Genomic DNA, 25,819 nt, shown 5'->3' with positions numbered 1-25,819 from the left:
CTGGTACCAGTACAGTCTGGCACTGGGCAGCAGTTTGGGCTGGCACTGGGCACCAGTACAGCTGACACTGGACACACCAGGCACCAGTATGGGCAAGAACTGCCCGTCATTAGGGGCTGGCATCAGAAACCAGCATGAGGCTGGCACTAGGCACAAGCACAAGGTGACACTGGGTGCCAGCGTGAACACCAGTACAGGCTGACACTGGACACCAGCATAGGCTGGCATTAGACACCAGTTTGGTGGCCCAGTATGGACTGGCACGGGGCACCAGCACAGGCTGGCACTGGGCAGAGGGGTGGGCTCGTATTGGGCACCAGTTTGGGCAGGAACTGGGCACCAGCACAGGCTGGCACTGGGTACCAGTAAGGACAGGAGTATTGCCCAGCTCCCCAGGGCCCCGAGCTGCCACACCGGGCTGCGACCTGCTCAGGGGACATTCCTGGGGGGAACAGGGTATGGGGACACCCCCGGCAGCGGTGCCCCCTCCCAGCCCAGCCAGGGCCGCAGGGTGCAGCTAATTAGGGGCTAATTGCATTAAACCGGAGCAGCACTAATGCAATTGTGGGATTATCCTGCAGAGACAGCGACCCCCTCATCGCCGTCGGGGTGACGGGAGGGGGTTCAGACACACGGACACGGGGCCTGATCCAGCCCGACCCCCCCAGTCTGCCCCAGTGCCCCCCACCATCGCCCACCCCCTGTGTGCTTGGGATGCCGCCCTCCCCCAGGCGTTAATTACCCAGCGCTAATGAGGGGCTGGTGGGACCGAGGGGGGCCTGCAGGGAAACAGCCCCCCGGGCCTGGCGGCTCCTCCAGCCCGGCACATCCCCGCTGCTGCTGCCGGTGATTACCGAATTAACCGGCTCCATCTGAGCCCGTCTGCCGCCGGGATGTGGGTCAGGGATTACCCCTCTCCGTGCCCCCCAGCCCGGTCCCAGCCCTCCCTGTCCCCAGTGCCCAGGAGCATCCCCCGGTCCTGCCATCCCCATCCCAGGCAGAGGAAGGAGGTTCAGGCTGAGGAAGGAGGTTCAGGCGGCCGTAATAAATACAAGAAAAGTTTATTGAAAAGAAAAAGATGTGGGGAGGGGGCAGCAGCCCCAGCCCGGGGTAATAAATAACAACCTGGGGAGCACCAGTTTACAAAATATGGCTCTGGCCAGTGGGGTCCTGCAGGGTCCCCAGTGAGGCTGGTGGGGGCTGCCAGGCACCTCGGGGAGGGGCTCAGGGGGCCCAGCCCCCCGGCACCCCCGGGCACCTGAGAAGGGGCTGCTGGACAGTCCCAGCCCGGGAGGGACGTGGGAGCAGCCCCATCCCTGCCTGTCCTGAGAGCCACCGCGGTGCCACGGCAGCGTCCCCAAGCTGGGGGCACCGGCTGCGGGCAGGGGCTCAGCACCACTTGGGGCACCCCTAGGCAGGTGCCCCAGTCACATCCTGTCCCCCTCCGGAGCTCAGGCCAGGATCTTCTGGGGGATCTCCACCGAGGCTTTGATGAAGATGGCGTTGTCCCGCACGTAGTTCCGTTTCCTGATGTCCTCGTGCGAGATGAACTTGGGGTAGCCGAAGCCCAGGGTGCTCTCGTCCAGGGAGCTGCGCGAGGCTCCCGGCTTCTGGAAGTTTTTCCAGTTGGGGTCGGGGTGGAAGGTCTCGGTGATGTGCTGGGGCTTGGAGAGCGAGGGGTCGCTCTGGTCCAGCAGGGAGAAGGTGACGCGGTAGGAGAAGGGCCACTCCAGCAGGTTGTCGTACTCGCCCGGCAGCACGCGGATGTACACGGACAGGTGGCTGCTCTCCCCGCTGCCGTTGCCGTTGAGGAACGCCGACACCTGGAGCTTGTAGCCGTACTTGTGGGTGTAGAACGGGGGGCTGAAGAACTCGTAGTTGCTGCGGGCTTTGGCCTCCTGCAGCTTGCGGGCGTAGTCGGCGATTTTCCAGATGAGGGTCCCATCGCTGCTCACCGACAGCTCCTCCACGTCCCGGCGCAGCTCCAGGATCTCCTGCCGCTGCCGGCTCACCAGGGCACACACCATGCCCAGGTGGGTCTTGGTGCTCTCCTCCAGGTGCCGGCCCATGGCCAGCTTGGGGCACTGCGGGGACAGCGGGACCGTCAGCAGGAGGAGGGTAGGGACAGTGGGGACAGGAAAGGGAGGTACTGTGGGGATAACATGGGGATGTCATTGGAGCATGGGGTACTGGCACAGGGATGTAATGGGGACACAGGGGTGGCACAGGGACACCTGGTTGGGGTGGCAGGGGGACATTTGGGGGGTAAACACAGGGGTGAGGTCATGGAGCCACATGGATGGGACTGAGCACAAGGGATGGGACAGACGTTAGGAGCGGTGTGGGGGTGTTGTGACACAGCAGGGACAGCAGCCCATGCCCAAGGATGCCAGGGCAGGTTGGTCACAGGGACAGCACTCACCCGGTGCTTGCAGCCAGCTTCCTTGAAGGGGCACAGCAGCATGGCAGTGTTGCAGCTCTCCTTGAGGTGGGTGGGCACATCCTCCCGGGCAATGCTGGGTGTCCCACACTGGTTGGGGCACGGCACGGGGTACCGGGGACACTGGTACTGGTGGTTCTGGGGAGGCAGAGAGGCTGGGAGTCAGCTGGGGCTGGGAGCGGGCAGGGTGAGGGTCCCCATGGGCTCCATCTCACCTGGATGGTGTCAAAGACGAACTCCTTGGAACAGTAGGTGCAGGGCTGGGTGCGCTTGGGGCACTCGGCCAGGGCGTGCTGGGACAGCAGGCGCCGCATCATGCGGGCCCCACACTTGTTCTCACAGTACACACTCTCCTGGGGACACGTGCCCTGGTGGCCCTGGGGACCACGACAGCGTCATCACCCTCTGGCTGCCTTCACCAGCCAGCCCTGACAGGGATGAGGACACACAGTGCCCCCACAGCCAGAGGGCACAATGATCACAGAAGTCCAGATGTCTACCAAGGCTGTCCCCACCATGACGTGTCCCCCACAGGGTCCCCCCCAGTGCCCACCTCGAAGGCCTCCCCAGTGAAGTCGCTGGCGCAGAACTCGCACTTGACCCTGCGCTTGGGGCAGCCGTGCTGGACGTGCTCGGGGAGGTCCCGGCGGCTCAGCTTGGCGCTGCACCGGTTGGGGCAGGGGATCACGTTGAATCCACAGGTGCCAAGATGGGCCTGGGGGACACAGGGATGGTGATGGGGAGGCCTCAGGGTACAACTCTGCCCTCCCCATCCTGCCAGGCCCTACCTGGAGGTGCTTGATGAGCCCGCTCCAGCGGCAGCCCTCCTCGCTGTGGATGCAGCGGATGGCCAGGCTCAGCACCTGCGCCTCCAGCTCGGGGTCGGGGTAGATCTGCAGGGGCAGCAGTGGGGTATCAGCATCTTGCACCGGGCTGTGGGGGCACACAGCCCCCAGCACAGCCTGGCTGGGAGCCCTGGGCACGCTGCCCGGGGCCGGATCCCCCCGGGCACACCAACAAGAACCCTTTGTCGGGAGCTGGTTTCCGCTCCCGGCCCGCGGCACAAAGGGCTCTTGCTTCCGCCTGGGCGCCCGTGCCAGGCTGGCAGGGCTGTGCCAGGCGCTGTGCAGAGCTGGGGACAGCCCCTTGGTGGGGTTGTCCCCTTGGAGCAGGGGACACATCCCTGTGCCAGGCTCACCTTGGCGTAGTCCAGGGGCAGCTGGTCCTCCGGACACTTGAAGACGCCTTCGCTGCAAGACACAGAAGGCTCAGGATCACTCAGGATCACCAGTGACACAGCCATGATGTCCCAACAGGGTCCCTGCCATCCCACCCCAGGACAAAGCCACCATGTCCCACAGGGTCCCTGCCATCCCACCCCAGGACATTGGTGCTGTCCCTGCACTGCTGAGTGCTCACCCCGTACCAAACCCAGCCGCCACCCTGGGGGAGCCACGGCTCTAATCCTGCTCCATCTGTCTGAGCTGGGAAATGCCCCCGCCAGACACCGCCCCAGGCAGCCCCCCACCCCCGGCCGCGGTCCCCAGGGGCCTGGGCCAGCCGCCGCCAGCGTGGCACCATCTGGAGCCCCGGCAGCCCCGGGCCCATCGCGTCCCCTGGGATTAAGGAGGGTGCCGGCGGCTGGCCAGGAGGGGGCCGAGGGGGCCGGCAGGGCCGGGGCAGCCCCAGGTGCCGGGGCCCAGGGGAGGTGGGGGAGGGCAACAGCTGGGCGCCAGATGTGCAGCCCTGATGCGTAGCCCTGGGGCTCCTGCTCCACAGGAAATGGCCCCAGCAGCCACCACGGTGAGTCAGGACAGGGGGACAGGCAGCCCCCCCGGAGGGGTCCCCATCCTGCTGGGCCCCCAAGATGGGGTGTTCCTCCTGAGAGCTGTCCCTGAGGTGGGAAGGGCCCTGCTCAGCCCTGCCACGCAGAGGAGCAGCAGGAAGTGGAGACAGGGACCCAGCCAAAAGGCAGCCTGGCCTGTGACAAAGCTGGCCAGGAGTCACCATCACCTCTGGTCCACACAACCACTGTGCCCAGGGGTAGGAAAGGGTGTCCATGCACTATCCCTGATGGACACTGGGGTGGGAGACCACAGGTGCTGCCTACAGGGACGTGCAGCAGGCACACAAAGGGACCCTGTGGCTCTGCTGTCTTTGAGGTGACACTGGACAAGGCTGTCCTGCCTGGACAGCCCTTGTGCCCATCTAATCACTGCAAGCCCCTGGCAGGCACTGGTGCGGCCTCGACCAGAGCTGCCAAGTGGGTGTGAGACACCAGGACTGAGCCAGCAGTGCCGCCGGGCACGCGCCAGCCGGGGCTGCCTGGCCCTGTCCCCTGCAGCCACCAACCCTGAGCTGGGAGTGCAAGTGAACCCCAGGAACCCCAGGAACCGTGGGGTGTGACCCACGTGAGGAACGTGAGTCTGCCACGTGCCCACTCTGTTTTTCGCAGGTGGTTTTGTGGGAGTCATCAGGGATCCACCGAGATAAGGTGGATCCGTGCACCGAGATAAGGTGGATCCATACACCGAGATAAGGTGCTCACAGACAGGGCCGGGCACCCGGCCCTTCCCGGGGAGCCCGTGGCATTGCCTCGTGGCTGGGATCACTCTGCTGCCTTGCCAGGGCTGCCAGCTGTGCCTGCACCCCGTGCGCCGGTGTTGGGGTGCTGGGGCTGGCGGGGAAGTGGGACGATGACCCGAAGCCAGCGCCTAATCCCCGACAAAGCCTCCCCATTCCTCACGCTTGGCCGAGCAGGGAATGTGCTGAGGCAGCACCCGGGGGGACCGACCGTCCTTGCCTCTGACCTTCACGGCGTGTTGGGGCATAGCGAGGTGATGGGGTGGGGAGCCCCGGCACCCCCGGTACCCCCCGGCACCCGTTCCCAGCACCGCGGTGGGGCCGGATGGCCCAGCCCATGGGAGCCCCAAACTGATCCAGGACAAACACGTTGTTCTCATAGGGGGGACCCCCGAGGCCATTCTCCCCGGCGGGAAGGTGCGGGGGAGCGGGGGGACAGATGCGCTCAGACACGTGTCCCGGGGCACGCCCGGTTTCACAGAAACCGGCCCCGGTGACGGTGGTGCCCGTGAGCTGTCCCCGGGCGAAGGTCGCTCCGGCTGGGAAAGGCGGGGAAAGGCCCAGGGTGACGCTTGGTACCCGCCGGCACCTCCTGGCCGTGCCCCGCGGGACCCCCGGGACCGCGCCGAGTGCGGCGGCGGCCGCGAACCGGGACAGCACCGGGACAGCACCGGGACAGCACCGGCCCCGCACGCGTCCCCGGCTGCCGGTACCGGGGGTCCCAAACCGCGGGGCTCGGAAGAGGCCCCGGCTCCTCGCTCCCCGCACACGGCCGGGTCGCGCTCACCCGTGGGCGCGGGGACACCGGGATTGACCGTACACCCCTCCCCAAAAACACTCCCGACCACTTCCTCCGGCGGGGCCGGGGCAGGAAGGGGTTAAGCTCGATTCTCGAAACTCGCCGCTCCGGGCTTCACCCGGCCCTCCTCTTCCTCCTCCTCAGCGAAAGGGGCCACGGGCCGCTGCACCCGCGGGGCGGCTGTCACGGGCTGGGCGCGCCCCGCACCCCCTCCCTGCCCCGGGGCACCGCCGGGCACCCCGCACCTTTCCCTGGCCCGAGGCATCCCGGGGCACCCGCACCTTCTCCCGGGGCACCCGCACCTTCTCCCGGGGCACCCGCACCTTCTCCCGGGACACACCGCAGCCGTTCCCCCGCCCGGAGCACCCCCGGACACCCCGCATCTCTCCCCAGGAGTCCCGCATCCCCAAGCACCCCACGTCCCTTCCCGGGATATCCCGCATTCCCTCCCGAGCCCGGGGCACCCCGCACCCCTCTCGGGGCACCCCGGGACACCGCACCCCGGGGCCGGCGGCGGATGGCGGGTGGCGATGGCGAGGAGCACCCGGTGCCGCCCGGGGTGCGGAGCCCCGCATCGGGCGGTGCGGGGGGTGCGGGGCCGGGGCACCGCACGGGGGAAGGGGTGCGCGGAGTAACATCGGCTCGGGTCTGCCGTGGGGCGATGCGGGGTCTCACCTGAGGAACTCCTGCAGGCAGGTGTCGCAGAAGCGGTGGCCGCAGGTGGAGACGCGGACGGGCTCCCGCATGGGCTTCCCGCAGAGCGGGCACAGCACCCGGCGCCGCGGCCGCTCCAGCAGCTTGTAGTCGTAGCCCGGCATCCTCCTCCTCCTCCTCCCGCCGCCGCCGCCGCCGCCGCCGCCGCCGCCGCCCCGCGCCCGCTCGGCTCCGCGCTCCGGCCCGGCTCCGCCCGGAGGCCGGACGGGGCGGTGAGACCGGCCCGAGCCCGCCCCGCCACGGGGGACGGCACCGGCATTGCCACCGCCCCCCGCCCCGACCCCGCCTCCCCGCCCCGCCGCCGCCGCACGGGGGAGATGGAGCCGTGCCGGCATCCCGGGGGCTCGGGGAGCATCGCACCGGGGACAGCCCCTCCGAGGGGTTTGGGGGCAGCACATGGGGACAGCCACCCTGGGGAGGTGGGGAGCACCCCGCTGGTGGGTTTGGTACCCGCCACACTGGGAACGGCCACAGCAGGAGTTTGGGGAGCATCAACATCACATTACTCACGGCCCCCTCGCCCCCTGCAGCCTCCCCTGGCCCGGGGCTGGGCTCTGCGGGCACTCACTGCGGTGTCCTCGCTGTCCCTGCCTGCCCTCCCTGACTCAGAGGTGTCCCAGGGGTGCCACACTCCTGCAGGCAGCCCGAGGGCACGGCTGTGCCCCTGAGCCAGGCTGGAGGTGGGATACAGCCCCCAGGCCCCAGCCATCACCCACAGCAGGACACGGAAGGGCTGCCCTGAGCCCTCCACACCACAGGAACGAGGGGGACAAACGCTCCTGTGGCTTTGTCTTGCTGGGAGCTCACACCCCAGGCTGCAGCCAACAGCCTCCCTCCAGCCACGGTTTGTAACTGAGCAAGAGCCTGGAGGAGGGAGAATAAAAGCAAATCTGTCTGGCTCCAGCCCCCTCGTCACTCTTTCAGAAATCAGAGCAGCATATGGGAGTATTTGCCCCTTTCCCCAGAGAGGGAGCCGAGCAGATGACAGGCTGTGAGCATGTGTTAGTCCCACCAACGCTCGCTCCAGCCAGCTTCCCATTAAGGGCGGCAGTTGCTCCAGCCCCAAATGTTAGCAGTTTTCAATTAGCAAATGGCAGAGGAGAGGGATTCCTGGGGGACACGCTGAGCAAGTCGAGCTCTATCACTTGTCACTCAAGGAGCTCACGTTCCCCTTCTCCCTGAGAGGCTCTGCTTAAAATAAAACCCTGCAGCAGCCCGGGGGGATGCAGCCTGCTCGCTGCCAGAGCTGCCAGGGAAGGGATGGGTGGCTCATTTTTGGGGTTACCCTGAGGGATGGCAGGTTGTTCTGAGCTGCACTGGGGCTCCCAATCATCGGGGAACCTTGTACTGGGGTACACTGAGCACGAGCTGCCATCAGCAGGGGATTTACCAGGAGACGTGAGGCTGCTCAGACGATGGAGAGCACTGAGCTAAATTTTAACCAGCTCCCAGTGATACTGGAAACCCGACAGGTAAAAACAACTGACAAGGGACAACTGTACAGGGAGCACAAGGGAGCAACCTCCACCTTGAGCTGGGGTTGAGGTGCTCCCTGGCCCGGTTTGCTCAGGGCTGTGGCACCCCCAGGGCAGCAGCCCCATGGTCCAGCTGGTTCTGCCACTCTGTGCCAGCAGAGCCCGGAGCCAGGCTGTCTCCAACAAGAGATAGGCACAACCCAGACACTGTCCCTGACACGCTGTGACCTGGCCCCGACTAGAAACTGTCCCTGGACACGACTCTGGGACAAGGTTCAGGCCAAAAGGACGGGTCCTTGGTATCCTGGGGGTTGATGGGACTCCAAAGACAGGACACATCAGTCCTGTAAACACAGGCAGCCTGTGCCTCCGATGACAACCATGAAACAGCCGACTTTTATCATTATTTACTGCTTCTCTTTGATGTTTTAAAATTATTCTTCCCTAACCTCACTGAAGAGCATCTCTGCTAATTAGCCAGGAGCTGACAAAGCCATCAGAAGGTGCTGGCTGTGCCGGCAGGGCGGTGGGGAGGTGTCAGACCCTGCAAACAAAGATCCCTCCTTTTCCCCTCTCCCCAAGCAAAGCCCTCCCCGCACTCAACAACATCACAGCCAGGCATTTGTCTCACACAAAGGCGACACTCAGGGCAATTCCCTTTGTGGAGGTGATATGTTCCCTGTCTCCCATGATGGGTCACTTCTTGAAACCATCTGAGTTCGGAGAGGCCTCTTGTCCTCTTCCCCAGCCTCTCCCTGCTGCTCCATCCCTCCGCCTTCTATTTAACTCAAACTGGAGGGACGGAAAACCGACGCTCCGGCTTCTAAACAAGTCAAGGTGGAGCCTTTCGCCGCAGGGAAGGGAGTGGGGAAGAGTCCTCTCCTCTCCCGGCTGCCGGGGTTCGTGCCCAGGGAGGGCAGGGGTAAGGGATCCGGGCAGACGGACAGAGGGACAGCAGCCGCACCTCCTGCCTAAGCCTCGTGGGAATGAGGATACGGCCTCGACAGAGGTGCCGGAATCAAAATAAATCAGCTGCGGGATCAGCAAGCAGTTTCCTGCTACAGTACTGGCCCCGAGTCAGCAGGATCTTATTTGGAACAGGGACAGCCTTTCCGTGGGTGACAATGGCCAGAGGGGACCCGCACCAGGACGCACGAGCGGGGACCAGGCAGCCTCACCCCGCATCCCCTCCCCTTCCCGCTCCCCTCCGGCCCTGCCTTTCCCCAGCAGGAAGAGCCGCGGGGACACCGATCCACCACCAGCTCCACACAACACAGGAACAAAAAGAAGGATAAAGGGAGAAGCCCCGAGACCTGCAGATTTCACCGGGAGCTTCTGCAGGGAAACAAAGCAGCAGACGTGAGGAATGCAAGTGGCCTATTTGCCCGGGCTGCGCTCTGCCTCCGGCAGCACGGACATGCCTCGGCTTGTCGTTCCAGGAGCTTTTGTTGCTCGGGGCTGGGGGCCTCTTTGTTTCCTTTACCCTCTCGCTAGGCTTGGTCACAGCCCGGTATTAAATTATTCAAATGATCTCGCTGGGCTGCACAGCTGAACTCCTGTGTGGAGAGCCCAGGCTGTGAAATCCCGAAGGCTCCAGCCCTCCCCAGAGCCCCTGGCCCAGCACAAAGGGCACTGGTCCACACTGGTTTCCCCAGTCTGGAGCAAAGGATCCTAATATTCAAGCTGGTGACACCTCCAGTGCCAGCACTGCAGTGCAGAGGTGTCATTAAGCCATAAAATCATTCACCTAACACCAGTGCACTGATAGGAGGCAGGTGGGGGGGGCGCACCCCTGGATTTGGCAGCCCAGCTAGAGCAGGAAGAGCTTGGCTCCTGAAGCAGTGGCATTTTGGTGACACTACTGACAAGACAAAGGGTGTTGGACGTCTGTCCTCTCTGCCCTCAGCCCTGCCCAGGCTGCAGGAGGAGCACCAGCCCCTTCCTTGGTGTAGGGCAAGGGGAGCCCTGAGAGCTCTGCACAACACAGGCAAGAGAAATCTGATGCTGGAAGGAGCTGGAGCTGCTGCCAGCTCCACACAGGGAGGAGAGGCAGTGGCTCAGAGAGGCTTTGAGGCTATTGAACCCAGCCCTGCAACCACCCTGGTGCCCAGGTTGGTCTGGGAAGGGAAAGCACCTTCCCCGACAGCGCACTCTGTAACCTGCAGCACAGGAAAGTGCCAAAGGACTGGCAGAACCTTTGAATTCCAGTCGACTTCCTGGGATAGCAGGGTGTAACTGCCTGAAAAGGCAGCTCCACAAGAAACAAAAAAGGCAGGGGAAAACCCATGCACCCACCCTGCCAGGAGCCAAACAGGGAGGGAAGCTGTGTCTGCAGCCAGGGCTGCACACGCCTCTCCCGGCTGGACGGGACCTGCTCCCTTCCCCAGCTGGAGCCTGGGAGGGGAGCGAAGGACGGGCAGGAGAGCTGCAGAAATTCATTACCTTCCACATGACAGAGGGATCAGTTGGTTTTTACCAGAGCCCGTCGAGGTTTCCCTCATTGAAAACAGGAAAGAATCACAAAAATAATTAGAGAGATTTCATCTCAGCCAGCTTATGAAAGCACTGACTTTATACACAACAGATTGGCAACAGCACAAAGATGGATGTGAAAGGCAAGAGCATTTGCAATGTCAGACAGATCAGAGACAGAAGCTCATCAAAAAATGGCCCAGGGCAAATGTAAGTTAAAAAAAGAAAAGAAGAGGAAAAAAAATAAAGGAAAGGAAACGACCCTTCTGGAGACAAAAAACGTGACTCCTGTCCATAACACACAGATGTGCTTCTACTGCCTGCAAAGACCCCTGGTGAAAACTCATCAGCTCCCTGGACAAAACTGGGTTAAAAAACTTCCAAGTACTGACAATCACTGGCTGTGTTTTGCTGCCTTCCCTAGCTCAGCTGGGAGCCAGCAAGCCGGTCAGCAGCAGGACTGAGGAGCCTGAGGACAAATGTCAGCTGGAGGATCCTCCATCGAGCTCCTGGGGCCAGGGGAGGCTGTAATTGGAAAGCTCCAGGCAGCATTTGGGGAGAGCTGTGCAGCACAGGGAGGCTGCTCGTGCAGAGCTCGGCCAGCCGTGCAGGCAGGACCCTCCAAAGTGTGCTCAATAAATGGGTGAAACGTTTTAGGGGGGGATGGGAAAGGACAGACTTCTCTAATTAGCAAAGAGGTTTGCATTTAGTCACCCAGCACAGCGCCTGGGGCCCTGACTCCAGACGCTGCTGTGCAAAGGCTGACAGCTCTCTCAGACACTGAGCTGTCAGCCTGGGCTTTGTAACCAGAAACAGTTTCCACGGAGGAAAACAACCTCTGTGCTCCTCACTCTTCCACACAGGCACTTCCAGCAGGGAGGAGAAGAGCCACGGTGTGACCCCCTGAAGGCAGCACCAGAGCTCTGGGCATGTCCAGGGCAGTGACTCTTAGGCACTGGAGGTTCACAGTGACAATTCAATAAATGAGACCAGCTCTGGTTCCTTGGGAACCATCGTTAGGAGCTCTCTGTTTCCAGACTGCTGCCTTCAGAGTGCAGCTGAGGAGCTCTGGAGCCTGCAGTGTGTCTGAGCCAGGCCACCGTGGGCAGCAGGAAGAGCAGGATGTGGCTGCTGTCACTCACTGGGAAGGCGATTCCTCCACGACAGCTGAAACAAAAAGAGTAAAAATCAAGATTTAGCTGGAAGCCCCACCTTGATGAAGCTACAATAAGTGTTCTGCCCCACACAAGCCTGATATCCCACAGATGGGCACCAAAATCCCTGTCTCCTTCCCTACAGGAAGCCACTGCAAGATCTCAGCAGTGGCACAAGCAAGGCAATGCCCAGCAGGACAGAATGTGGTCTCTTGAGGTTTGTGCTCTCCTCCTCTCCAGCCTGGCTTCTCCCAGTTATTCTGTTTGCAGTGGGATTGAGAGAAGGGAGCAGCAGGAGCTCATGATAACCTGGGCAGCAGCCCAAGCCAGTCAAAAGTGGAGTTGGCCCCATGGGAGGAGCAGAACAGCCACCCCAAAGGTAGAGTGCAGTTTGCCTGTGCCAGCACCCTCCCGGGCCAGATCACAGCAGCAATGACATCACATGTGTCACCAGATCCCGTGTTCTCGCTGGAGAAATTTCCAGGCAGATTGAGCTGTGTGAAAGCCCAAATCTCAGCTCTTTACAGAGCTCTTAGTGCTTTTTTGCAAGCTGGTTGCTGAGGTATGCTGGGGCAGGCAAGGCTGCTGCCCTCACACCGCTGAGTTTGCACTCCTGGTACTGGGACAGGACAAGGTTTTGGGCAGAGGGACAGCAGTGGGGCTACACACTGCAAGACAGTGCTGCAGGTGGGAGCCCACAAACCAGCTGCCACAGAGTGCAGGGTGACTCGAGCAGCGGAAGGAGAGAGCAGCCTGCTGTCTTCCTGCAGAGACAAAACCCTTTTACTGCCATGACAAATGCCCTACTTGTTCCCGAGCCTGGGGACTCGGCCATTCCCCGTCCCCTTCACGTGGCAGCACACATCACATGAGAGCTGGGCACTTGCAGGGGAGGAACAGAGCCAGGGCTGATTTTGGGGCTGTCAGCCGGGCCTCCTCCCCTCAGGGCTGTAATTAGCCTCCTTGAAGTGGGCTGGGGCTGGAATCCCTCAGCCCAGGCTGAGGCCATCATCAGCCCAGCACAGGAGGAAGAAAGGCCCCTGCAGCAGTCTGGGCCAGGCTCCCGTTGTACATCCAGGCAGGAAGGGCAGGTCACGCCATGGGCACGTTTTAACCCAGCCACGATGCTGCCTTTGGCCTGAGCAGAGAGGAACCACAAAACCATTGCTATCTTTTCCAAACCACAATGGCAAGGCAGCAGCCAAAATGACGCCTCAAATCTCAGCTTCTATTTCAGCAGCATCAATTAGAGAGCTGCTCTTTTTGAATACTCAGTGGACCGCTGGCACAGTAGCTTGGCCAGCCTACCTGTCTGGGAGTGCACCAGACAGCCTCTGCCATCCCTTTGCTCCCCTTGCCCAGTGGGAGAGGCAGTGTCACAGAGTTGAAGAGCAGCAGGGGAATTATTTTGGGCTTGAAGTTATTTCTATTCATCTACAGCTCAAGAAGGACTAGAATAACAGTGAGCTTACATGCCAGGGTTACTCAGCACAGCTCTGGTCACAAGGCATTGTGTATGGCTGGGTCCTCATGGCAGGAATCACAGGCACAAAGCCTTTACTCACGCTTTACTGACAGCAGTGTGTTCCCGTGGCAGCAGGCAACAGAGGTCACCAGGTATGGATGTGTCTCCTCCAGCTGCACTGGCCTTGGCACTCCTGTTTCCTCATCCTTCCTGCCCAGACGTCCCCTGGCTCCTTTCCCCCATGTGCACACCTCGCCGTCTGCAGAGGGATATAAACACCTCACTGCACACCTGCCTTGGCCACAGCCAGACCCTGCTGCAGCCCAGGACATGGGGGCTTCAGCCTCACCTGCTCCAATGGCCACAGTGAAGGCATCTCCACAAGCCACCACGGTGACCTTCATCGTCTCCAGCCCCACAACCAGGTGGGGCACACGGCTGTTGCGGCAGGAGTTGGTGCCCAGCTGCCCGTGCTGGTTGCTGCCAAAGGTGTAACAGTGGCCAGAAGCTGACAGCAGAGAGGAGAGACAAACCTGGGTGTCACTTGGGACACACTGAAACCCCAGAAGCTCTTTGCTGTCTCCAGGATGAGCATTCTGCTCCACAGAGCTTCAACACTGGGAGCAGGGTGTCTCCTTAGAGAGACTGCCCAAGGGAAACAGGCAGAAGGAAGACAGGGAAAATGCAGATGTCCCCCCTCTCAGAATGTGGGCACACACCCTCACCTGTGACAGCAGCTGAATGTGCAGTACCAATGTCAGCACACACAATGGGCTCTTGGTTCAAGGGGGCTGACTGAGCACATACAAACACAGTGGCCTCCTCCACCTGGTCCTCTGGGGAAGGCTCCTCTGCTGAGCTGATCCGGTCTAGGCCCAGCTTATTACACCTGCACAGGGAAAATCTCTAGGATCACACAGGGATGTCTTCTGGAGCCCCTTGGTCACAACAAAGACAGGCCCAGGAGGGTAAAATGTGGACCCTCACCCCTCTTACCTGTTGCTCCCACAAGCAAGAATCTGGTTCTTCACTGTGAGGACCATGGAGGAATCGATGCCACAGATGACCCTCTGAGCCTCGTGCTCTGGAGGGACTGTGACCTGCTGGGGGCAGTTGTGGCACTCCAGGGTGCCCAGCCCAAGCCGACCTGGTAGGAGCAACAGAGCAGGGAACAGCTGATGGCAACACACAGCCCCACTGAGAGCAGCACTGACACAGCTGCTGCAAGAGCCCAGCCCGGGATCCCAGAAAGCAGCAAAAGCCAAAGCACAGGGACCCTGGTATGCAACAAAACAGCTGCAGCTCTTCCACAGCCACCCACCCTGGCACATCTGGAGGGGACTGTGGGCAAGCAGGGCCAGCAAAGGGAGTGGGAACAGGCACAAGCCCTGTTCTGCAAAACAGACTTCTCTTACCGTTATCCCCCCTGCCCCAGGCAAACACTTCCCGTTCGTTGGAGACCGCCAGGACGTGAGATGCACCACAGGCCACCTGCACCATCTCGTAGCCCAGCAGGGCCTCCACAATCTTGGGCTGGCAGGGGAAGAGCAGCAGCCGTCAGCCCAGACCTCCCAGCCTGCCCGGCTGCTCCCATCCCTCCCACCCGGCCCCCCAGACTCAACACAGCGCTGGCAGCATCCCAGTTTTCATCCAACACAAACAACAGAGAAATTTCTTTTTTTTTTTTTTTTTTGTTCCAAACAGTCTTCAAAGGGATAAGAGACTACGTGCACGCAGCACAGAAGATAATGCAAACATCTCTGGGGCGGAAGAAAGCAGCCAGCATGAGAGTTTGGAGAGGGAAGAGGTTCAGCAAGGGTTGGGATTCGCCCCCCTGCCCATGTGGGGAGTGCCAGGGGCTGTGAACGCCTGCTCTGAGCAGGCAGGGGCTTGGTGCAGGATGTGTTGGCTCAGAGGAGCTGTGAGTTAATGGCTCAGATTCATTAGGGGGTGGAGGGACCAGGATCTCCACATTTCACCCGGCCCCTGCTGTGACCTGCTGTTAGATCTGACACCTCGCCTCATACTCATTATCGTCCTTGAGTGAAAAGCACCGTTTGTTGGGATCTGGCTGCTGCTTCCAACTGGTCTCCCCTCCCCAGCCATAAGCAGGGAGCAGCTCAGCTCTGGGAGGAGCAGGAACAAACGGGCCAGCTGACCACAGTGACAAATGGCACCAGTCCCCGGGCTCGGCTGGGAGCCATGGGCTGCTGCCACATCCGAGGGCAGGCGAGGAAGAAACTGGAAAGGAGCAATGAGCCCTCAGCCCCAGTGCTCCAAGCCAATCGGAAACACACAGCTCTTCTTTAAATACTGGCTCCTTTGAAAAATAACTTTTCTCAGTGAACCCTGGCAGCTGCAGGCCAAGAGTGAAGCAGGCAGGTGTGTGATTGGAGGCAGGCTCCAAGCTGGGAGCCTGCCAACAGCAACCACAAGGCAGCTCTTGACTTCCCCCACGCTCAAAGGGATCATTGTGTAGGGGGGGGAGAGAAAGAGAAAGGCAGGTTGGGTCTTTTAAAACCCGCAGTGACAGGGAGGAGGAGGGGGAGGGGGTCAGATGCCAGAGCATGCCCAGGATGCACATCCCTGGAGCTGGGATGAGTCCCCTCACGTGGTGCAGAAGCCATGATCCATCCTTTACCCCGGGGGAGCAGCACACCCAGCACCCTCTCCACCAACCTGGCTCACATCCGTGAAGTTTCCATGCCCCAAACAGCCATTGCTGCCGCTGCCAAAGGTCATGATTATCCCTCTGTCTGCAGGAGCAGAAAGGAGCCCTGTCAGTGGCACATGGGAGGCCCTGCAAGGCACACGTGAGGCCCTGCAAGGTGACACAGCCAAGGAGTGGCCATGGCTCCCAGGACATCGGACCCACTCTGACTCAGAATGAGCTGCAGGGGTCACAAAGCCTTCAGAGAGCTTCCAGGGAACTGCAGGAGCTTCCAGGGAGCTGCAGGAGCTTCCAGGGAGCTGCAGCCTCACCGTGCTGCAACGGCTCGACAAACAAACAGCAGTGATAAGAGCACTGAGATAACATGATAACATTGCTGCAGCTGTGTAGGCAGGAGTTGAGAACCCCAGGGTCTGTCAAGGTGTTTAAGTCACAGAGGCAGTCCCTGAGCAGCTGCCCAGTGGAGGGGTGGCAGGAAACTCCATGGGTGGTAGGATAAACATACCCATGGAGTTTGCCCACTGTGTATCTGTTGTTTGATGCCCTGACCCCCAAGAGAAGAACAAACAGAGCTTCCACAGGACCACTGGGAGGGTTTTGCTCCACAAACATGGCCTTGGACGGGTGTGTGTGCTCCACTTCCACCCAGAACACTTCCTGGGCTGCTCTGAGGGGGCTTCAAACCCTGGTTTCCTGCACTTTGAGGATAACCAGCCCTGCAGCAGCTCAGGCTGACTCCTCACTGTGACACCAGTCATTGCTGGTCACTGCATGTGCCCATGTCACACTCACAGAGTACGTGACAGAGATTCTCCTCACACTGCAGTCCCGTCTCTCAGTTCTGGTTTCAGGTGACACCAATGCAACAGGACAACAAGCACAGAAGGTTTCAAAGAATCATAGAATAATTTAGACCTTTAAGATCACCTAATTCCAACTGTTTGTGGCCCTCCCCACACCAGACAGTTTGGGACCAAGTTGACCAGTGTGGCATCACAGGAGGACCATGTCTGCCTTTTCTGACTCCCACCTGATGCTACATGAGAGGCCACAGAGGCCTCTGAGTCACCTCAGCCCAGAGCATCTTTCTGGTTCCTCTCTGAGCAGATTCCCCAGGCACTCCCACTGGGTTCTAGGGGGTTCTGGGACCCAGACAGGTGGAGGCAGGAGTCAGCAGCTCACCTGTGAGGCAGGCTGTGAAAAGATCACCACAGGACACGTGTTTGATGGTCACTCCAGACTGGCCCTCCAGAAAGCGGGACACAAACTGAGGCTGGAGCTGCTCAGTGGCTCCTGGGAGAGAAGGACCCCCAGCAGCACCCATGGGAGGAGCCTGATGGAGAGAAACCACGGAAGAGCTGGGTTGGAGAACACTGATGAACCCTTTCCCAGAGGCTTATCAGCATTACCCACACCCTGGCTGGGACTGCAGCCCTGGAGGAGGCAGTGCCAGGGTCTGTGAGTGAGCAGAAATGCCTTTTTCACAGAAATCACACATCCAAGGCTCCACAGCGACTCCTGCCCCAGCTTCCCTGTCACTCACCTCCCAGAGGATGAGCCTCCCAGATTTGGTGACCCCAGCCTTCTGTGTCCTGCCAGCAGAGACCTGCACCACCTCAGTGTTCAGCATGGGCAGGCGCAGAGGGGTGGTGATCCCACTGCCCCACGTGTAGATGGATGACAGGGGAGGGGGGATTCCTGTCCTGGCTGAACCACGTCGGACACCTGTGGGGCACAGAGAAATCATTCATGTGGATCTTGACTCTCCTCCCACAGGAAAAGTGACAGCACCAGCCAGTCTGGGTGCTTGCAGAGCTGCCAGAGCCAGACCTGTGCTGGTCCAAGGGGGCTGCAGGGCTCCTCCAGAGCACAGGGAAGGTGATATTTCTAAAGTTCCTCTCTCCAGAACCCTGAGTGCCTCTCTGACTTGTGTCATCCAAAGGAAAGGGTCCTTCCAAATGGAGCTGAGTTGAACACACCATGCCAGAACTCACCCCTCTGCCTGGCACTGCTTGCCCGTCCCTCTGTCCGGCTGTGGGTCACTGTGGGCACTGGAGCCAAGGGTTTTTCAGGCCTGCCAAACCAAAATCCAGCCTTTAATGTCCTGCAGAGCCCTGGATCACAGAATGTCTGGGCAGAGCTACAGCAGAAGCCACGGGTGGAAGCACTCCCAGCACTGCTTTAAACAACCTGAGAAAGGGAAGCTGGCATCAGCTTACTTCCCCCTGTGCTCACCACTCTCTGTTTGCTGTCACTGTGATGACAAACCCACACCTGCCATGGCACCTGCCTGGCTCTGAGCTCCTGGGCCAAGCTCAGCCAGCAGCAGCTGCACGTTAGGCAGCACAGCAGAGCTGCATTGGGAAAATGCTGCCTTTGGAGCTCAGAAAGGAGGCAGTAAGCTGGTCAGCCATGCTGTGGGCTGTGGCAGCCCCTCCCAAGGGACACTGAGGTGGCAGTGTCACTTGCCTCCTCATTTTGACGCTGCCCACGTCTGTGTAGAGGTTCAGGAGGGGCCGGATGCAGATGGCCTGGGCCATGATCTCATTCAGCTGGGGCCGTTTGGAAGGATCCAGGTTGAGCATGCTGAGGATGAGCTGGCGCAGGTCGGGGCTGTATCGATCTGAGATCGGGGCAAACGTCCCGCTCATGATCTTCAGCACTAAGGCAGGAAGGTTCTGGAGAGAAAACAACAGGCAAACAGTGGCTGGGCAGTCAGGGGCGAGGCCAAGGAGGAAAGAGCTCTCAGCACTGCCCTCTGCCTTCACAGAGAAGTGATCCCGGCATACATTTTCACCTCTGTGAGAGGCCACGGCTCCCTGTGCTACGTGTAAACCGCATGGCTCTTACCGCAGCTTCGAAAGCCCTCTTGAGGCTGGCGAGCTCGTAGAGCACACAGCCCAGGGCCCAGATGTCACTCTTCTGGTTGTAAGGCTTCCCTTCACAGAGCTCTGGGGAGATGTAGCACGGAGTTCCCACCACCTACAAGAGACAAAAATTTACCACAGTGCAGTGAAACTGGGGCAGAGAGGTGGAAAGAGGGAGGATTGGTGCAGAGCTGGCTGGAACACCACCAAAGCTCCACAGAGCTGGGCTTTTGTTCCCTTGGCATCAACAGCTGCCTGAAAATCTCAGTGAAAAACAAGAGGATTTGCCTTTCCAGTGACACATACAGTGATTGCCTCTAATTTTGCTTCTATCCACTTGAGAGAATCAGAGCCCAGAGCGCCGAGCGTGATACAAACGTCTGGTCAGATTAGCCCAGGTGGGGAAAGACACTAAATGTCAAGCAGAGAAAGGAGATTAAGGCAGGATGGGAGTGCACAGGCAGGAATTTATTTGCTAAGGATGTGTCAGACGAGTCTGCAAACACCACCCCCAGCAGGAGCCACCCTGCCTGCCCTCACCAGTGGGCTCAGATAGCTCATCCTCTCCCACCTTTTACTTTTCTGCAGCCCACAGAGCGACAGCAAACTCAGGCATGAAGATAGCAGCAAACAAAGCAGCACTGCCTAAAGCCACTTCCCAGAGATGGTTGTGAACCAAATCCAGAGTTCCCAGCCTGCTGCCACGGGGTGAGAAGCTGCCCTGCCACTCACTGTGTAGGCTTTGCTCTTGCTGCTCAAGATTTTGGAGATGCCAAAGTCTCCGATCTTGACAATCATGCGGTGCTTGTCCAGGAGGATGTTCTGGGTCTTCAGGTCACGGTGCAGGATCTGCTTGGTGTGCACGTGGTGCAGGGCCAGGAGGATCTGCACAAAGAAGTGCAGGATGGTGTCCTCATCCAGCAAGGAATTACAGCGCTTGTGGATGAACTCTGCCAGAGTGCCCCCTGCAAGGAGCAACAAAGGGCTGTGGGCAGAGGACAGCACAAACCTGGCCTAAAACTGGGGGGATTTTGCCATTTTGGCTTCGTAACAAGGCAAGCATGTGGGATAAACACATCCTGGTGGGATATGCAGCACATCCTCCAATGCTCCTAAACAACGGCAGCGCAGTTGGTGGGAGGAAGAAACAGGCAGAGAGAAGTTATCCTTTACACATTATCAAAAGCAGGAAAAGAAACACTAAAATTACAGCTCTTGGAAGAGGACATAAACCTCCATGGCAGAACAAGATCAGCCTGTTCTGCAGAGGAGAATTCTTGCAGTCCAAGAGGCCACGTGCCACAGAGAGGCCCCTCTCGGGAAGGGGAGGTCCAGACTCAGGGCTCACATACAGATTTTAGCAAACCTTCATGCAAATGCTGATTTCATCTGAAAGTCCACAGGAAATCTTGTCAGAAATGTGGGGCCAACAGGGTTGACACAGGGAAATGTGCCTGAAACTTGAGCCAGGGCAGATGGTAGCATGCTGATCAGGGACAGAGAGGTTTGAAATCTCCTTGTTTTGGATACGGTTAGCAGGTATAAGACATATAATCATGGAGTGGCTGAGGCTGGAAGGGACCTTGTGAGGTCACTGCTCAAACAGAGCCACTGAACTTGTCCAGGACCAGAATCTTTTGAGTATCTTCAAGGATGGTGACTCCACAACCTGCATCAATGCTTGGTCACTCGGCTCATGGTCAATTTGTTGTCCATCAAGAACCACAGATACTCTTCTACAAAAATGTCTCCTCAAGAGAGACAGGCTTGGACTCCAGGGGGTACAAAGCCCAGGATTGTTACAAGGAGCACAAGGTGCTTGACCCAAAGAGAGCCAAGTGCTTGGCATGCCCTGGACCTACCAAGGGAGCAGCTACAGGCACTGTAGGGGAACAGCAGGGCCCACCTGGGGCGTATTCCATGGCGATCATGAGCGCCTTGTCCTCCAGGAAGTTCTCGTAGTACTCGATGACGTTGGGGTGGCTGAGCAGCTTGAGGACCTGGCACTCGTTCTGCGCTGCCAGCCGCTCATCCTTGCTCATCTGCTCCACCGGGATCTGCTTTAGGATCACCAGCTTCTGGTCGGCCTTGCGCAGGCACAGGTGCACGATGCTGCGGGGACAGGGACGGGGACTCAGCACGGGGAGGGGGACACAGCAAAGGGCCTGGCCATCACCCTGGGGTGGCACAGGTCGCCCGCAGTCCCCGCGCCCCGAGGTGTCACGCACTTTGTGCCGTGTCCCTCCAGGTGCCACACCCCGGCGGACCCCGCATTGCCGTGGCCACAAGCGCCTCGCTGCCACGGGGACGCAGCTCAAAGGCCTCCCGCCCGGAGGCAGAAAGACTGTAGCCGTCCCCATCGCCCACCCCCGGCGCCCCCTCACCCGAAGGCCCCTCTCCCCACCACCCGGATCCGCTCGTATTTCTCCATCCCTGGGCCCGGCTCCTCCTGTCTCCATGGAGACACTTCCGCGCTGCTACGGCGGCCGCGGGCGGACAAACCACGCCGCTGTGTATGGCCCAGGGGCTCCGTGGTTCGGTCGGGGGGTAACGCCACCCCCGCTTGGGTGACACCCCAGTGCCACTGGGAGCCCGACCCTCTTGGGTCTGAGAGAGAGAGACCGGAGAGAGAGGTTTGGGGTGCGCTGGGCTGCCCGCCCACACTGCAGGATGCCAGCAGGACCCCCGCACCTCCATAGAGCGGCGGTGTCCCCAGGAGCCTCCAGCCCCGAGCCTGGAGGGGCACCCACTGCGGGGGTTGCGCTGCTGCGGGGCTAGCACAAGCGGCACGAGTCCCCTAAATGACACCCCAGACCTGCTTTAGACCCTCCAGGACCACGAGCACCCCCGAGGCCGGCCGTGATGGCGGCTATAGCGTGGAAGCGGGTCCTGCCCTACACTCAGGAGTGGTGGCCTCTGTCCTGGAGTAGGGACAGTGACAGAGTGGCAGTGGTGACACTGCCACGTGGCCCTGCTGCCATCTAGCGACAGCCAGCCCGGTTCACCGGGGAGGGGGTCAGCCCCACTGGCGCAAGCCGGCGCCTTTGCAGCGTGGGGCAGCGATGGGGCAGGACCCCCAACCAGGAGCCAGCACCCCGCCGCGTTTCGGTGCCGCGTTTTCGGCCTCAGCCTACTGCAGCCTGGTATTAGGGGACACCTTTTAGTACCGCAGCCGCCCCGCCATGTCTTGAGGCGAGCGTTTGTGGCTGCTCCCACTACTTTTCCAAATGTTTTCTCGGGCATCCTCCCCCGACACAATGCGCCGCAACCCCCGGCGACAGCCACACCGTGCCGGGGACACACACAGGGCGCAGAACAGATGTGCGAGGCCCGCGCCAGCTGTGCACCACTGTGGCAGATGTGCAGGGCCCGGCACAGATGTGCAACGTCTGCCAGGCACAGGCTGTTCGCACCCTCCCGCGCTGCCCAGGACAGACGGGCGGTATCTGAGGGCCACACGCGCGGTGTCTGGCGCACAGTGCAATCCCGCGCCCGCTCAGCAGGAACACGCCGAGCAGCTCCGCACACCTGCGGGCCCTGCACGCCTGCCCAGGTGCGCCACACCCGCGCCACGCTCTGCACACGTGCGCGCACCCACACACGGCCGGGGGGCGTGGCCAACGCGCCGTTTATCAATGAAAACCGCAGCCACGCCCCCTCAGCGGCAGCCAACCCAGCGCAGGCGCGCGCGCGGGAGGCGCGGCCAGCGCGGGGGGAGTGTCCAATGGGAAGGCGTGGCCCAGTGGCGCATGCGGGGGGCGTGGCCGGAACGAAGGTGTGGTCGGCGATGGGGCGTGGCCCTGCGGGCCCGCCCGCCGCGGCCGCGCGCCGCCGGACTGGGCGCGATGGGCCCGGGCTGGCGGGCGGCCTCGGTGGCGCTGGTGGGTGGCAGCGTGGCGATCTTCGCGGCACTGCGCCGCCTGGCCGTGGCCGTGCCACAGCCCGCCGCCGTAAGGAGCCGTCCCGGCCGCGTCTGGCGCTGGAGGAATCTCCTCGTCTCTTTCGCACACTCCGTGCTGGCCGGGCTATGGGCCCTCTTCAGGTAGGGCAGCGCGGGGAGCGGCGGGCACGGTGCACACGCTGCCAACTGGGCACTCCTGGGGAGGGGGCAGGGGGTAGGGGGTCCCCGTGTTCACCGTCCCGGAGCCTAGGCTGACCCCCTTCCTCCTCTCCTCACTCCCAGCCTCTGGCACTCTCCGGAGCTGCTCTCCGACATCCAGGACGGCTACAGCGTCTCAGGGCACCTGCTGGTCTGCTTTTCCTCAGGTAAGGAGCCAGGCAGGGCAGTGGCCGCAGCCACCCCGCCGGACTTTGCCCACTCCCTGCTCAGCTTTGCCTGGTATGCTGGCTCGGGACGAGCCACTGGCTCAAGGGCTGGGCAGCTCCATGCTTCCTGCCTTAATCACAGCGTGGAGCCCACAGGCTGCCAACCCCCAGGGAATGGCCGTCTCTCCATACCCAGACGGGGTGGAGGTACCTGAAGAACAGTCACACCACCCTTCTCCTCCTCCTCACTGCTCCTCCTTTCTACAGTGGGTCACAGTGCACAAGCCAGACCTGAATGCTCTCTTTCATCCCACAGGCTACTTCATCCACGATACCCTTGACATCATCTTCAACCATCAGTCCCGCTCATCTTGGGAGTACCTGGTGCACCATGCCATGGTGAGTATGGCCAGCATGGGGGGCTAACACACACCCCAGGGCTCAGCCCACCCAGGTTTCATGGGCAAGCTGGAGCCCTTGTGTCTGCCTCACCCTGGCTGCCAGGTAGGCTCTGCACCAACAAGGCGAGAGCAGGACGCCTGCCAGCATCGGCTCCGAGTGCCTGGAGCCAGACAGGCTGGGAGCTGGGAGGGGGAAGAGCTGGAGGCTCATCCCAGCACAGGGAGGTGTAACTGGTCCTGGGGGATCTGGCTTTCCAGACTGGTTTTCTCTAAGCTCAGGTGCCTGCTGGGACCTCTGGGTGGGGAAAACTGTGTGCTCTCACTAAGGGCAGGGAAGGACTCGCTTTCCCCAGGGCAAGGCGAGCTGACCCTGTTCTCTGTGTGTGTGTGTGTGTCCCAGGCCATCTCTGCCTTCATCTCGCTCATCATCACAGGCCGCTTCCTGGTGGCAGCGGTGCTGCTGCTGCTGGTGGAGGTGAGCAACATCTTCCTCACGGTGCGCATGCTGCTGAAGATGAGCAACGTGCCTTCGCCGGCGCTCTACGAGGCCAACAAATACATCAACCTGGTGGTGTACTTCGCCTTCCGCCTGGCTCCCCAGGCTTACCTCACCTGCTATTTCCTCCGCCACGTGGAGCTGCAGGGCCAGGGTGCCTTCCTCACTGCCAACCTCCTGCTGCTCGATGCCATGATCCTCATGTACTTCTCCCGCCTCCTCCGCTCTGATTTTTTCCCCTCCCTGCGCAAGGGCTCTGCAGGGAGAGATGTAGACGGTGAGAAGTTTCTGATAGACTGAAACATGCGCGCCAAGGGGGACCCGGCCTCCGGCTCCTGGAAGTTTTGGGCTCTCCAAAGCTGCTCTGATGTGCCTTAGGGCTTTCTCCCTGGCCCCAGGCCCTGCCTTCACCCGCTCTGCTGCCTAAAAGCGCTTCCCTGCTGGACCAGCCCGACAGCTTCACCGAGCTGCGGGGATGCTGCTGAAGCCAGAGGCACAGCCGATGGAGAAGCAGCCCAAGCCAGCTTCCCTGCAGGCAGCTGGAGGGCCAGGGGTGGCTGTGCTTTGCAGCTGATGCCTGGAAGGGTTGTGAGGGAGGGGAGGAGTTCCCTCCCGTGGTGATGTTGGGTGTAATGTGCATTAAAATCAGTCTATGTACTGCTGCCGCAGCACACCTGGGCTGGCTCTTCTGTGGGGCAGAGCAGGTCGGAGATTCTCCCTGGGTCAGGGCTGTGGGAAAGGATGTGCCCCGTTCCCAGAGGAGGGCTGGCAGTTCTCAGGGAGGGAGAGGGCACATTTCTGCTGCTGGCTTTGTTCTAGGGACCTTTCAGCCTGCTGGGTCCTGCCAACCCGGTTGAGCCTTGAGCACAACTCTGTTTCTTGTGTGGATGGGTTCCCCTCTTCTTCCTCATTCCTCTGCTCTTCCAGAGACCCAGGGCTGTGCAAGGGACAGTTGAAGGGAACCAGGAGAGGTACTGAGCCTTGTGGCAGTGCCTGACCTGCCTGTCTCCAGCCTGATGGTGAGGAGCCTGGCTGGGCTGTGTGACTCACCCAGCAGCCACGTGAAGTGGAGCTGGCATGGAAAAGCCATGTGAGGCCAAGGGCTCTTCCTGGAAGATTATTGCATGCTTGCATCCCCCTGGAGCAGTCTTCACTGGTGCAGTGCAGCTGCAGCCCTGTGAGCGTGCTGGGCCCTATCCTGCAGCCACAGGACCAGGACGGTTCCAGCAGCTCTCCCAGAGCAGTGAGAACAGAAGGGGGGTTCAGCTCCCTGGGAGAGTGGGGCCAGAACTGGCCCAGCCGGTCCTGTGGAGCACCAGAGAGGCACATCCTGCTGATGCTAACAGCTCCAGGATCAGTGTTAGCAGCAGGGCTCAGAGGCACTCCTGCCCAGCCCCTGCTCCGGGCACGATGTGTCCCACCCACCCCAGCACCTGCCCGGCTCAGGCAGAGACAGAAATTGCAGCTGAAATGAGCCAGTGGTTAAGGGGAGGCAGTGGGGGATCACCTTTCCACCAGAGAGCTGGGAAACACCCCACAGGATGTGGATGGATCCTGGTGGGACTCCCTGGTGTGCACTGACACAGTGCCAGGAAGAGGCTGGCAGCTGGAACAGAGATGTGATAGCTGGGACAGTGTGGGCAGGGATCGATGCCAGCTCCAAACCTGCTCCTTGTCCCTCCTCGCTCAAAGCAGAGCTCAGCAGCCCTGGCAGGGCCCAGCCTTGCTCTCAGCAGCACATCCCAACAGCTATGTGTGCATCTTCCAGCTGCAGCTGAAGCCTCGTGGCCTCTGCAGTTTAAATGACTGCATCTACAATCACAACTAAGCTCAAACATTAATTTTCCCCTCACCCCTATTGCTGCACATTCCCCTTTGTCTCTCTACTTGAAGCAGACACAGCTCTGTACCAGCAGGTCACAGGCTCAGACCAGTTCACACATCCGCTGTCCTTAAACCAGTGTGGAAGGCCAGGCATGACAAAGCTTCCCAAAGGAGGCAGCTCCCTACTGTTCC

The 25,819-nt window shown here is 60.8% G+C and overlaps 3 protein-coding genes across 5 annotated transcripts; 1 reads left to right on the top strand and 2 right to left on the bottom strand.

The window, feature by feature from the left end:
• Positions 1 to 1,044: 1,044 nt before the first annotated feature.
• On the bottom strand, positions 1,045 to 6,650 carry TRAF4 (TNF receptor associated factor 4). The gene is made up of 7 exons (XM_066563463.1): positions 6,498 to 6,650; positions 3,639 to 3,690; positions 3,229 to 3,333; positions 2,994 to 3,155; positions 2,656 to 2,817; positions 2,423 to 2,578; positions 1,045 to 2,084 (listed from the first exon to the last, which is right to left on the bottom strand). Exons 1-7 carry the CDS (start codon positions 6,638 to 6,640, stop codon positions 1,452 to 1,454), a joined length of 1,413 nt encoding a protein of 470 aa, XP_066419560.1. The 5' UTR covers positions 6,641 to 6,650; the 3' UTR covers positions 1,045 to 1,451.
• Positions 6,651 to 10,537: 3,887 nt separating this feature from the next.
• On the bottom strand, positions 10,538 to 21,103 carry NEK8 (NIMA related kinase 8). Of its 3 annotated transcripts, none has more exons than XM_066563689.1 (15): positions 21,025 to 21,103; positions 20,547 to 20,752; positions 19,373 to 19,605; positions 18,624 to 18,755; positions 18,243 to 18,451; positions 17,768 to 17,847; positions 17,317 to 17,498; positions 16,956 to 17,106; positions 15,782 to 15,858; positions 14,518 to 14,635; positions 14,099 to 14,249; positions 13,828 to 13,991; positions 13,452 to 13,610; positions 13,203 to 13,361; positions 10,538 to 11,650 (listed from the first exon to the last, which is right to left on the bottom strand). In XM_066563689.1, exons 1-15 carry the CDS (start codon positions 21,069 to 21,071, stop codon positions 11,622 to 11,624), a joined length of 2,097 nt encoding a protein of 698 aa, XP_066419786.1. In that variant the 5' UTR covers positions 21,072 to 21,103; the 3' UTR covers positions 10,538 to 11,621. The 3 variants fall into 3 exon arrangements, with proteins under 3 accessions (XP_066419786.1, XP_066419784.1, XP_066419785.1); XM_066563687.1 differs by having other exon boundaries at positions 21,045 to 21,067; XM_066563688.1 differs by lacking the exons at positions 20,547 to 20,752; positions 21,025 to 21,103 and adding an exon at positions 19,650 to 20,304 and having other exon boundaries at positions 19,373 to 19,525.
• A 1,367-nt stretch (positions 21,104 to 22,470) lies between these two features.
• On the top strand, positions 22,471 to 24,471 carry TLCD1 (TLC domain containing 1). The gene is made up of 4 exons (XM_066563547.1): positions 22,471 to 22,682; positions 22,824 to 22,906; positions 23,223 to 23,305; positions 23,708 to 24,471. Exons 1-4 carry the CDS (start codon positions 22,486 to 22,488, stop codon positions 24,101 to 24,103), a joined length of 759 nt encoding a protein of 252 aa, XP_066419644.1. The 5' UTR covers positions 22,471 to 22,485; the 3' UTR covers positions 24,104 to 24,471.
• Positions 24,472 to 25,819: the final 1,348 nt, after the last annotated feature.

The sequence above is a fragment of the Molothrus aeneus genome, chromosome 20 (genome assembly GCF_037042795.1).
Source record: "Molothrus aeneus isolate 106 chromosome 20, BPBGC_Maene_1.0, whole genome shotgun sequence".
NCBI lineage: Eukaryota > Metazoa > Chordata > Aves > Passeriformes > Icteridae > Molothrus > Molothrus aeneus.
Note: the sequence above shows the minus strand (reverse complement) of the source record. Positions and strands in the feature narration are given on the sequence as shown.